Below are 12,181 nucleotides of genomic sequence, written 5' to 3' on the forward strand. Positions count from 1 at the left end.
AGTATATTGCATTAAAGACTGAATGCTTAAATGTAATTTATGGTAGATTTTTCAGGTATTCTTATTGAATTTTTAAAAGTAGTTTCGTAAGTTACTGAATGATGAAAAAAATTCCATTGTGGAATGATTTGCTTAAAATCTGAAATGCCCTATCCCACTATTCACCTTACCAGAACATCATGACTGAGCCCTCTCCTGCACATTTTAAGGAAGCCCACATGAGAGAGGCTCTTTACTGTTAACATTCGAAGCTGTATGGCTTTTACCTTAAAAAAGATAGAGAGCAAATAAAGCACGGAACTCTGCCTCTTCCACTGCACACCTGCTCTATTTTTTCAGTTTATAACTGTACCCAGAGTGGCCTTCCTTAACTGAGCACAATCACCCGCCACCACCTCAATGCAAAATGCACAGTGTGATTTTTGGTACATCATAACTAGGTCAAATTTCAAAGAGTTTTCATTAGTAAGCCAGTTCTCTCCTCACTGAGAACTATTTCCTTGTCAAATTTAAACTTTCTACCCCAAAGTCATTTAAGCAACAAAAAGTACGAAAAATATTACAAATATTTTCCTTCATTTTCATATTCTAACACAGTTTTTGTTCATCTTAAAACTTTAATTTGTATACATTCCCCATTTGGGGAGAGAGTAAGCCTGGAAAATTTCACCCGACAGATAATAGTTATGGAAAGATATAATCAACAACAAACAGAATGGCAGAATGACAACATTCATTCAACTTTCACTGCAGCGGTCACTACCAGGCATAATGTTACTGCCACATAGTCAACACATCACTAAGTCAAGAACTAGGCAATTATCATTCATGAAGTATTGGCAGATCAACCTCAGCACATTTTAACCTATTTCCACAGCTTGTGTAATAGCAAGCGTTAAACTATATGCCTTCATTGATTTCTGACCAAAATGCCACGGGCTCTACATAGAAAGTCAAAACTGTGTTTGCTAAACTTCTACTGAAAAGGTGACTGCACATCCAATGCATGAGCTACAAGTTATGTCCATCCATATTAGGTGCCTATATACCTTTATACACTAAATAGAGTTGAATAATAAGGGAGCTAAAATGTTGAAAAACTATAATGTTTTAAGTGCATTGTTTGATGGCCACACTGATAGTAAACAACTCCATATTTTCCTCAAACCACCCACTCCGCAAGCTCCTGAAAAAAGAGAGTGACTAGAAAGTGAACAGATCCTGGCTCTGGTCAGACCAAAGTGAGAGAGAGCCTAACTGTTCTACAGCTGAGGGCCCTCCATGGAAAATGCCCTGACAGAAACCCCTTCATTTAAATTGGGAAGGGCAACTCTATTTCAAGCATCTCCACTGAGCCCAACTGCAGAAGTATTGCACCAGGAGAAAGGTGGTTTTTCAGGTAACTGGGCCAAAAACATTGAGAGAACCAGAACGAAACCAATTCAGAAGTGAAACTCCATCCAAAAAGCAGGCAAAACACATTTTACACTAGCTTTGGTTTCCAAGTGGTCTTAGAATGCATTATAGTAATGTAGTTTTGAGGTGACAGAAATGGGTGAAATTTTTCAAATAGTTTATTCACTGAAAAAATGCAATTTTGTTTGACATGAATTTGTTTGTGAATTTGACAAGAATTTGACAAATAATTTCAGCCCCCATAAAATTTTTGGCCTACATTCACAAGCAGATGCTTCACCGAATGGCTGGTGCTGGTAGCATCTTGTCCCCTTTATATTCTTTAGCTCAGTGGTTTGGGCATTCAACTGGGATGTGAGAAACCCAGATTAGACTCTCCCACTGCGGAACAGGAGGATTTGAAGCTAGGTCCCTGGCCAGGTGCTCTAAAGGTTGGGGTGGGGTTGACCAACAATCAACTTTTCTCTACTTTTTTGATTCAACATTTCCAAAAAAGTTTGGATTCAGTCTGATCCAAACCAATTTTCTTTTTTCACATTTTAAAGCTGTCAGCAAACAAACCAAAACCCGCAGTAATTCTCCCTGCTCTAGTGACAGATGAATGACTTGCTGTAGCAAGGTCTACATCTCATCTTAGTCACAGACAAGAAAATAAACTCAGGCCTGGTTTACACTTAAAAGTTATATCAACTTAGCAACATCAGTTAGAGGTGTGGAAAAAACCACATCATAGACAGATAGCCATGCCGATAAAATTCTGAGTATAAATACAGTATGTCATTCGGGTAGATGCTTTTCCTATACGAACAGAAAATCTCCTTTTGTCAGTGTAGGCTGTGTCTACACTAGGGGGCTATGCAGGCACAGTTATGCCAACACAAAGTCCATAGTGAAGACATAGCCTTAGCCATGGCTAAGGCTAACAGAGCATCTGGTAGAAGACATTACAAATGGAAGCCACAATCCAAGACTGAGGTGTGGGAAACAACTCAGAGAGATTCTGTTGGTTTTCAAAGAACAGAGCTTCACACAGCTAACTATTAACCAAGCTCTACTCTCAGACAGACACTGGGTAACTGACATAGTTGAATCAAGTGAGACAGAGAACAGTGTATTGTCAGCGTCCTACAAACTCCACACTCCATGTGTAACTGCCAGCCGTTAAACATATTTGTTGAGTAAGATGGGTGACAATGAAAGAGCCCACAGGATGGAAGAGCAATTGTCCAGAATTATCCCCTAAAACCTTTCTCTCAAAAAAAGAAGTTGCTCAAGGGTGACTCCTTCCCCTTCTGCTAGAGGATGCAGATGTATTCAAAACACCCTGTCATCCCCGGTACTGACAGCCAGTTGCAACCTGACGTGGTAGTCACCGATGAGGCCCAGAAAAAGATCATCCTCGTCGACGTCACGGTCTCCTTTGAGAACAGGACCCCGGCCTTCCGCAAAGCCCAAGCTCATAAACTGGAAAAATACGCCACCCTGGCTGACACCCTGAGAACGAAGGGCTATGGGGTGCAGATGGATGCCCTGATTGTTAGAGCCCTGGGTGCTTGGGACCCCTTCAACGAACGTGTGCTGCGGACCTGTGGGATCGGTCGATGCTAAGCATGGTTCATGCTGTGCCTCATGGTCTCACCACCATCCGATGGTCCAGGGACATCTACATCAAACACATCACTGGCCACTGACAGTACCAGGAGGTGTGAGCCAGAACGACATTGTGCATCAACTATGAGAAAGGGACCGAGAGACTTTTTCCATTGAACCATATGAACTGGAACCATAAACTCACTGAACATTAAATCTCATCAAATGAGGGTAAATCTATCCTCATCATCGTATCCACTCATTATACTCCACACCTGAACATAGCCATTATATGAACAACATACCCCCATATCTCAATGTCTGTACTTTGACCCGTTAAGCTTTTACCCCCAATCGGGGATATTGCAGATTATGTATTCCTTATCCCACCTGATCCTAAACCAAACTTCGCACCCCTTGATAATCTGTACCTTATTCCGATAACCAGAAACTTCTACGCTTAAACTCTGTACTATTTTTTTAATTTTACCATCATCTTAATAAAATTATTAAATCAAAGTGATCTAAAGAATTAGCATGGACACTTGAGCCTCTTCCTTAGCTAGGAGGAGATATCAATCAGGACAGTTTCTAACCCACATACAGTCCTAGCTTCTCAATGACTGGGTTTAAGTGCAATTCATTCATGTCACTGCATTTGCAACTCAAAACAGCTTAACCTCTTCAAAACTGCAGGAGATTTTAAAACTTTCTTTGAAAAAGAATCAGTTTTGATCTTCAACCTCAATGTTAATTTCTCCACACCAGCTGCCTCTCAGGTCTCAGGCAACAGCAGACCCTACACGGAAAACTCACCATGAAGAACAAATACCACAGCATGATCTTCCAGTGCTGAGCAGAGAAAGAGTACGGGGGACCACAGCTTTTTTCTACTACCAGATAACCATATAATAGTTCCTCTGGCAGAGGGAGCCCCAGTAAAGTTGCCAGCAGTGGCTGGCAGCCACCCTGGAGTGACTTATCAGAATTCCATCTTATTGCTGTGACTATGGTGTGTTCTACACTAAGCAATTTCCCGAAATATAGTAAGATTCTGTCCATGCCATGAAGAGCTCAGAATTTAAGAAAATGGGGAGCATCATATAGATCAGAAAGCAGCATCACAGAAGCCTTCATTCCAAATAATTATATATTAGATGTGCATTAATCTCCTTATTGCATTTCCCAGTTGCATTATTTTCTAGCATCTAATGGAACACATATTCTACCCTGCATTTCACAAACTATGATTTACATTGGCTTTAGTTAATTCTTTACTAATACCACTTCTGTGACTAGATGCATAGCACTCAGTAGTAGTGTCCCCATCCACTGTTTTAAAAAAGCATACATAATACCTCTAACATGCCCATCCTTAGTTGGTATAAATGAGGCCTGAGGTGACTTAAGCATCTAGGTATCTTGAACAGCAGCAGAATAGGTTGCCTTCTTCCCTCAGCTATACAAACAGCTAACTCAAATTATTTTTAAAATAAACTCTACCAGAGTACAAAACTATATACAGATATAGGACTCTGGGAAAATTGTAAATCATAACGTGCTTTTTTATCTCAATATAATCTCGTGGTATGACACAAAATCTTGAAGCCTCAATATGTATAATCTAAAAAGAAAGTGAACAGTGTAGGAAACATCTGTAAGCACGAGTTCTCCAACACTACTTCTGATAGAATTCAGATCCAGACTTGAGGATACACTTGTCTGTTGATTTGTCCCTTAAACTCTCAAACTTTCCTCCCTTTTGTCCAATAAAGCTGTGTTTCTCTTCTGTCCATTTGAATAACAAAGCAATTTATTAGAGAAGTTTTCCTTTTTCTGCTACAGAACAGCTATATCTGATGAAAGCAAAGATTCTATTGGCAGATGATCACCACAATTTAAATGGTAAAACCTCCAATTACTCGAATTTTTAGATATATAAGGAGCTTGGAAATTTGAAATGTTAATGTAGCCAAGATTACACTTTTCGGACTGCAAGCTTTAACAAAAATAAGCTACTAACACAGTTTCAAAGGTAATTGTTTTAAAGGATAATTAGGATATGCATTGAAATAACTTTCTACGTCTTTCACAGCAAAGATCCTACAAAATCTGTCCTCAGCCACAAGACTTGTGCACTGTGATGCTCATTTTCAAACTCATTTTGAACTTTTTGAATATTCAGACACAAAGGAACTACACGGAAAATATCTTGATTAAAATATGCCCATCTAACATCAATTTAAAAAAAAAATTGGAGCAACATCCAAAACCACCCCCAAGACATACACTGACGTTGTTCTGCATCTAATCCTTTCATATCTAACCCAGAAAGCTGCTAGCTTGGGCGCTTCTGGTGATCTCAACTGCTAAGGGAACACAAAGAAGTTGCTTTTGAGATAACCTAGACCCAATTCAACTAAAACTTTATAGTTATCATTATAGTTAGTCATCACATTACATTTCACTTGACAGTAAATTAGAAACAGTGCAGATCACAGAGCATGTGTGTTGTCTGCAAGAAACACCATTCAACCAACCAGCAAGAAGCCACATTCTGCACCAGCTGATGTTTCCAAGTAATTTGAGGATTTAGTCTAATGTAAAGGACACTGTAGAAATCAAAGTGGATCACTGTTGCAAAATTTGCCTCTGAAAGAAAAGGCCTGAGACACAGGATATCCAGAAGAAGCTGAAAATGCAACAAGACTTTAGTATCAGGTAATTTCCAGTGTGTGTGGGGAACGGGTGTATGTCAAATTATAATACAAAACTAACTCTGATCACATACCTCCACATGGGAAAACACCATGTCAGACTGCTCACTAGTGCATAATTAGAGATATTAAGGAATATTGTGTTATTATTGTGTTACTGTACATGTTGGAGATATGCAGGACTTATTTATAAGGCATTGGAGACTGTCAGTGAAAAGTGGTGATTAAATGGTGTATGGGTTAAGTTAAAGAAAGACATTCCCTTGCTTTTGAAGGTTTCCCCCTTAAGTAACCTTAAATGATTATGGAAATTTAATTATATGGTAAGATAACATGATCATGGAAATAGATGGACATCTGGATTCTAACCTCCACAGATGGTAAGCTTCACCTTTTGAATATAAGTATTTGCTGCTTTAGATGCTTCTAAGGTTTCTATTTTATTTTTGGTTTGCTCCATGCACAATGTACATTAACATATGTGCTCTGAGCTCACTCACTACCACCAAATTAAAAATGTATCATAAGTCAAAAGTGTGTGACATTTAGTGCATTTTCCTTCTCAGCTATGGCCCCATTCTGAAAGCTGGTCCATGAGACAACTTGAAGGAACATGGGATATGTTAATTCCCCTCCCCCACCTACCATATGAAACATGCATTTTATCCATGTTTTACTAAAAATCTAATGGCTACAGTATGTGATTATATTGAGGCAAAGGAAAACTATGTTAATTTTCTGAAAAAGAAAATACCAAGATAGAGTTAATGTTTTAAAATATTGGTCTTATTTTAAAAATACCACAGAATGTGTCTTTTACTCTTAGAGTTACAAGAGGGAAGAGGAACAAGTAAGCACCTAGAGAATTTAATCATTAACAATGAACCATACTATAACTTTTTTGTCTTCTTCCTAAATGGGAGTTGCAGTCATTTGAAGGGGCTTTGTGTAGTTTTCGTGACCAGTTCAGGTAAGTGATGCAATATCCGCATTTGAATCTGTCAGAATAGACTAATTCTATAGTTAAATCAAGGGAAATTAGATCCATTACAACAAAGCTTCTAAGACAATGATGAACCTGTCAGACAGAGGCTAATTACTTTTCTTGTGTATATCCTGTGACAATTTGGTTGATTTGCTGCAAAAAGAATACTTTTAGATTTTTTAAATATTGCAGAGAGTAACAACCTACCATTTTAGAAGCATCAGAAAATTAATAGAACATATTCTATCTAATTCTCTGCTTTACCCCAGATTACTGTATACTTCTCACCCGACTGCTACAGTAACTAAGGAGAAAGCTTATAAACATATAGAGACAAAAGGAGAAATATTTTAGACAGCTTTATTAAAGACTGGAGTTTTTCTGGATCAATATAGTTATTTCAAGGAAACAACTCCATTACTGGATCTGACAGAAGAGTTGTGGCACACATATTTACTTGTGTATATATACACACACACATTCATGTGGACCCCTTCAAGGGTTTAGTGATACATCCAGAGCAATTTTAGGGGAAAATGTTTATTCAATGATGATTATGTCAGACCTTTAACATGAAGGAACTTTCTCCCAAAATAGCATACACAGGCTCCTAATACATTCTGATGTCATCCATTTAAAAGGAATATCAGACTATCTTAGGACTTCACTCTTTTTGCTGGTTTAATTACTCAGACAGGATGGCGGGCTAGACTACATGGTGCTTCTAGTTTCAGCGTACTCTATGCATTTCTGATAAATGGGAAAAGAATAGATGACCTGGCAGAAGGCTCAGACAATAACATGTGATTTACAGGACATGAATGCAGCTACTATAAGATTTATCTGACAGCCCTCTCCGATAGTGGACTGTTGAGTATCCGATGGAATGATTTCTAGTCTGGAAAGTCTACTACTGAGTAGCCATACACATTATTTATTTATTAGATGTTTTGGGTTGAAACCATTTTTAAATGATGCACTTCACAATGCTCAGCCATAAATTTAGCTTTAAACCCTAGAAGGGAGGTAGTGTTATTGGAATGTATGTCAGACTGAATTAGGATGAGCAACACAACGCTTTTATAAAGTGGCCTTGAATGCAACGTCGATTCTTTCAAAAATGATATTAATGTCAAATAAGCAGAAACACTTTGCAGTAATATTAAATGAAGGATTCCTTTTTGTTTTGATAGATTTATATAAATGTAAGTACACACACACAAAGTCTCAAATTTAGCGTGTCAGTCAAAAAACTACTTTTTGATAATTGTATGGAGAATAATCCTTACTCTGGTACATCAATCTGGGTTTTAAATAAGAAGTTTGGGTACTGTACAACATTCAATTATTTAATATTTTCATAAACCAGGGGAGATGAGTAAATTTAAATAAGGAGCACAACAACAAAATTTTTACATGTAGATGCAAGGGGGATGTCTAAATAGCGGACTTGAAAAACTTGAACTACGTAGAAAGATTTCTTTTCAACAGATGTTGTAGTTACTCTTTAAAAATTACTTTACCTAGGAAATGGTTGATTTTCTCCATTTTCCTGGATAAACAATAATAAAATCTCAAACCTTTTTTGCTGCAACATCGTATGATTTTATTACTGTATTGTGTGCTTCTTGGAAAAGAAGAAATGTCCCAGTCTTATACATTGAAGTTTTGTTTTTGTTTTAGGTATTGGTATGTAATTGGTATTGGCGTAATACTTTAATAGGGCAAGTATTGGGAAAGAGATTAGGTACAAAACACTGAAGACATTAATCAGAACAGCCCTCCACTTTCATAAAATGTCTGACAAATTTTTGAAGTTTTAAATCAAAATTGTACATGCTTAATTTGTAACTATTGCATTATTTATGTGATTAAAAACTAGTTTTTGACCTGATCTTTCGATCTTTGGCACTCCATCCTCTCCATCTCCTCTTAAAAATTAATTATAATTTTAGCAAGAGGATACCACTTCACTTCCCACCCTATCTTGGGCCAAAATATATATAAATATATATCAATCAAACTCAACCCCATCTCCTCCCAGTATCTGTAAAATGTCTAGTTGAAATTCAATTTCATATCTCTCATGCAGCAAAAGACAGTTCACTTTTTAACAAAATAAATCACTGTTGTGATTGCCATGCTGACCTCTTTGAATTAGGAAAATTCAAAGTGAAAAATGTAATTATCACCCCCAGAACAATCTGTACACATCTGGAGCTAATTTTGGCTTCATTTCTCGCATCATTTTTCATATTCTGCCAAATATTACAACTGCTATGTAACTTTTAAGAGTTAGGTGTGACTTTATTGGTTTATTTCAACTCTTACTCAAAACACGCTCATCCTTCGCTACTAACGCTACTAAGCAATCACCATATCCTCCATTTGATTAGATTAGCATTAAATAGCACTGTGACATGTATGACAAATAGGTGCATTAGAGTGGGTCATTTATTCCTTATACTTTCGACTTCCAACAACCAAGTATGAGACATACTGTACAGAGGACAGTACTGTCCTCTGCAATTTTCAATGTGTTTTTTAAAAAGAAAGAGATTACCTTACAAAAAAAGTAAATGGCAATTACATCTTAAAAAGAAATGTTTTTAGAATCTCAAATCACTAGTTTTCTAAAAGAAAAATAGAAGAGTATAACAAGTTTTATATAGGTTTCCAAGTAACATCTTTTTATTTTTTTAAATAATCAACGGTAAATTTGTATTCTAAGACTGTAGAGTGGCTAGGTACACTTTCAGAAAGTAATAGCAATATTTATGATAAGCAGTTATTTCCAAGTTCCCAAAGTTCCATGAAAGATATTAAGTCCAACTTCCAAAAAACAAATATACACCCTTGATATTTTCTGCAGAAGATGGGGAAATTATGTAAACAAAATTCTGATTACATCCGTGAATAATAAGCCCACTAGAAACATAACTACTCTTCACTAGTTCATTGTAAAATCCATTAGGTGTAATCTCCAGAAGTAATTGTTCTTATTGCACTTTATTGACAATGGAGACTATTGATTTTTCACACCTTCTATGATTCTTTCATTTGTATTCATGAAATGTCCATCAGCACAGTCTAAATAAATTTGGCAATATAGGCACTAAAACGAATAAATCGATGTGAAGAAACATTAATTTTGCATTATCCTTATTCATCAGGCAAGTAAACCATAAGGGTTGTAAATGAAGGTCAAAGGTTTTTAAATGGGTCAGAACCCTTGACCTCCAGACCAATACCCTTCCCATTAAAAAAGGCTATTTTAAAGTTTTAAGTAGGGGAATTTACTACCAGGTATCATTTTTAAAGCACCCAAAAGAAAAGTTCAATAAAAACATTCTTCTATTTAATTACAACAGAGAAAGCAAGAAGACACCAAAAGTACATCCATTTGATGAAGTGCATATAATTCTTTAACTACAACTGTAAGAAGGTTATCCAGGTTCTTATCAAGACTACCCAAAGAGATTTTTAGAGCATCTAAGGTGATTTTGTCTTCAGGAATGTAGAAAATCTCAAAGTGTTGACCATCACAGCCACTTTCATGTATTTTCTTTCCTCAGATTCAAAAGTACTTGCCAAAAACAATTAACAACAAGGATTTCAAAATTATTTATCACTTATTTTATAGCCTCTACACAAAAGAAAAAAAGCTCACTTATCCCAAAGGATTTCAAGTGCCACTATACAAGGTGCAGAAATCAATCTGTTTCCCTAACCGTAATATTTTATTTTCTCTTATGAAAAGAACAGCAAGGAATTAGACTTCAAGACTGAGGTTATGTAAATGCTCGACATTTTTAATGTGACACAAAAACCTCAGTGTCTTCACTCACCTGAAATGTCGTAATTAGTATAATGTAATAATCCATTGGCAATCAAAGTGTCCAGGATGTAGTCCTTCTGGACTACAGTTAAAAATATATTCTAATTGTAAGCATGTTTACCATAACTTCAGCTATTTATCAAAGGCAGCAATTTCAGCCACACAACTTTTCTACAGCATTACTACTACTACTATTAATTAAAACTCACCTGAGAGCAAAGTAACATGACTAACTCCACCACTGAACTACTAGATTTCATGCAGACCAGACCTACAAAAAGGAAAAGGGATTTAATTATACTTAGGTTTGTATTTATGTGGTACTGGGTATTAAACTTATTAAACATCTAGTACATTTGTTTTAATATATAAAAGTAACTATGTCTTAAACAGCATCTTTGCAATCAATTAAAACTGAATTTTTACACTTACATTTAAATGTATACTAGCTCCAAACTATATTAGCTTATAATTCATATGCTTAAATTGGAGATCATAATTCAATTACTGTTTTGAAAAATTAACTTATGCCATAAAATGCTACCTCAGATTTATTTAACTGCAATTGCATATATATTTGTGTTTCAAAATACTAGCATAAGCGTGCATAGCACATGGAATATTGATCCATAGTATCTACGCTTTACTATTTTGGGGAGGATTGGTCATTATCTATGCAGAGAAAGGAAATGGCTCTATGACCTTTGCTTTCTCCATTGCACTTTCTCCCTTCAACCCCCTAGCTATCAATCAAGTTTCCATTTTGTTTCATGGCAGCAGACATCCCAAACACTCTTATTAGTACTTTGACCCATGACCCCACACTAAACCTTAGCAGAAGTGCAAACAGTTACCTATTATATATATATCTTGTTTATAAACTAATTTGATTATTATTATTATTATTATTTACAATTCACATTTCTTTTTGGCTTGTCTACAGAACATCAAAGTTGCTTCTACGGCCTAAAACTTGTGTTTTTCTCTATTTATTTTTGTGTAAACAATGCACATGCTATGATTGTTTTTGTTGTAATCCCCTGGTGATTAAATATCTGAAATACATAAGAAGAAAAAACCACAGACTTGAAATCCTTTAGACTACTTTGAAAGGAGAACATCTTTTATCCACTTGTGTACACATAAAACCCATTGCCAGTCTGAATAAAAGTTTTAAGAACAATTTTTGCTTGTTTGTTATTCTTCTGACTATGACGATACAAATTCTGTTTGTGAGTCAAGCATGCAGTCCCACTGAAGTTCTTGATCAGCTAAAGTGAGAGACATATTATATATATATATATCCAAAAGCAGAATCTGGTTCTGCACAGTTTCAGAGAAGATACATTAATTGTGAATGCTCAAGCAATTTTCCATAGTTACGCATCTAAGAGGAGAAATAGGTATGCAAAGTTATGTTTATACAATATGTAACTGTACATTCAACAGGGCTCTCAACATCTCTCTCAACTTTTGCTTTCATCTATTATAGAAAATGTTCTCTTTTATTATGCTTTTGGGTATTATGGAGGCATTGGTTGCAACCCCATAGTTAAGGGTACATTCTGAACTGGGCTTAAAATGGGGCATATATTTCTCCACTTGTAGATGGTTTTTCAGTATGAAATTTCAATG

General features: G+C 36.1%; 1 protein-coding gene across 1 annotated transcript in view; it reads right to left on the reverse strand.

Moving 5' to 3' along the window:
• The window catches only part of LRBA (LPS responsive beige-like anchor protein), a 558,416-nt gene that overhangs the window by 390,025 nt on the left and 156,210 nt on the right, over nucleotides 1-12,181 (reverse strand). Inside the window, exon 34 of the mRNA XM_074950978.1 lies at nucleotides 10,756-10,817. Within this exon, the coding sequence (XP_074807079.1) occupies nucleotides 10,756-10,817 (62 nt within the window). The remainder of the gene's footprint in view (nucleotides 1-10,755; nucleotides 10,818-12,181) is intronic.

Source organism: Natator depressus, chromosome 4, assembly GCF_965152275.1.
Source record: "Natator depressus isolate rNatDep1 chromosome 4, rNatDep2.hap1, whole genome shotgun sequence".
Classification (NCBI taxonomy): domain Eukaryota; kingdom Metazoa; phylum Chordata; order Testudines; family Cheloniidae; genus Natator; species Natator depressus.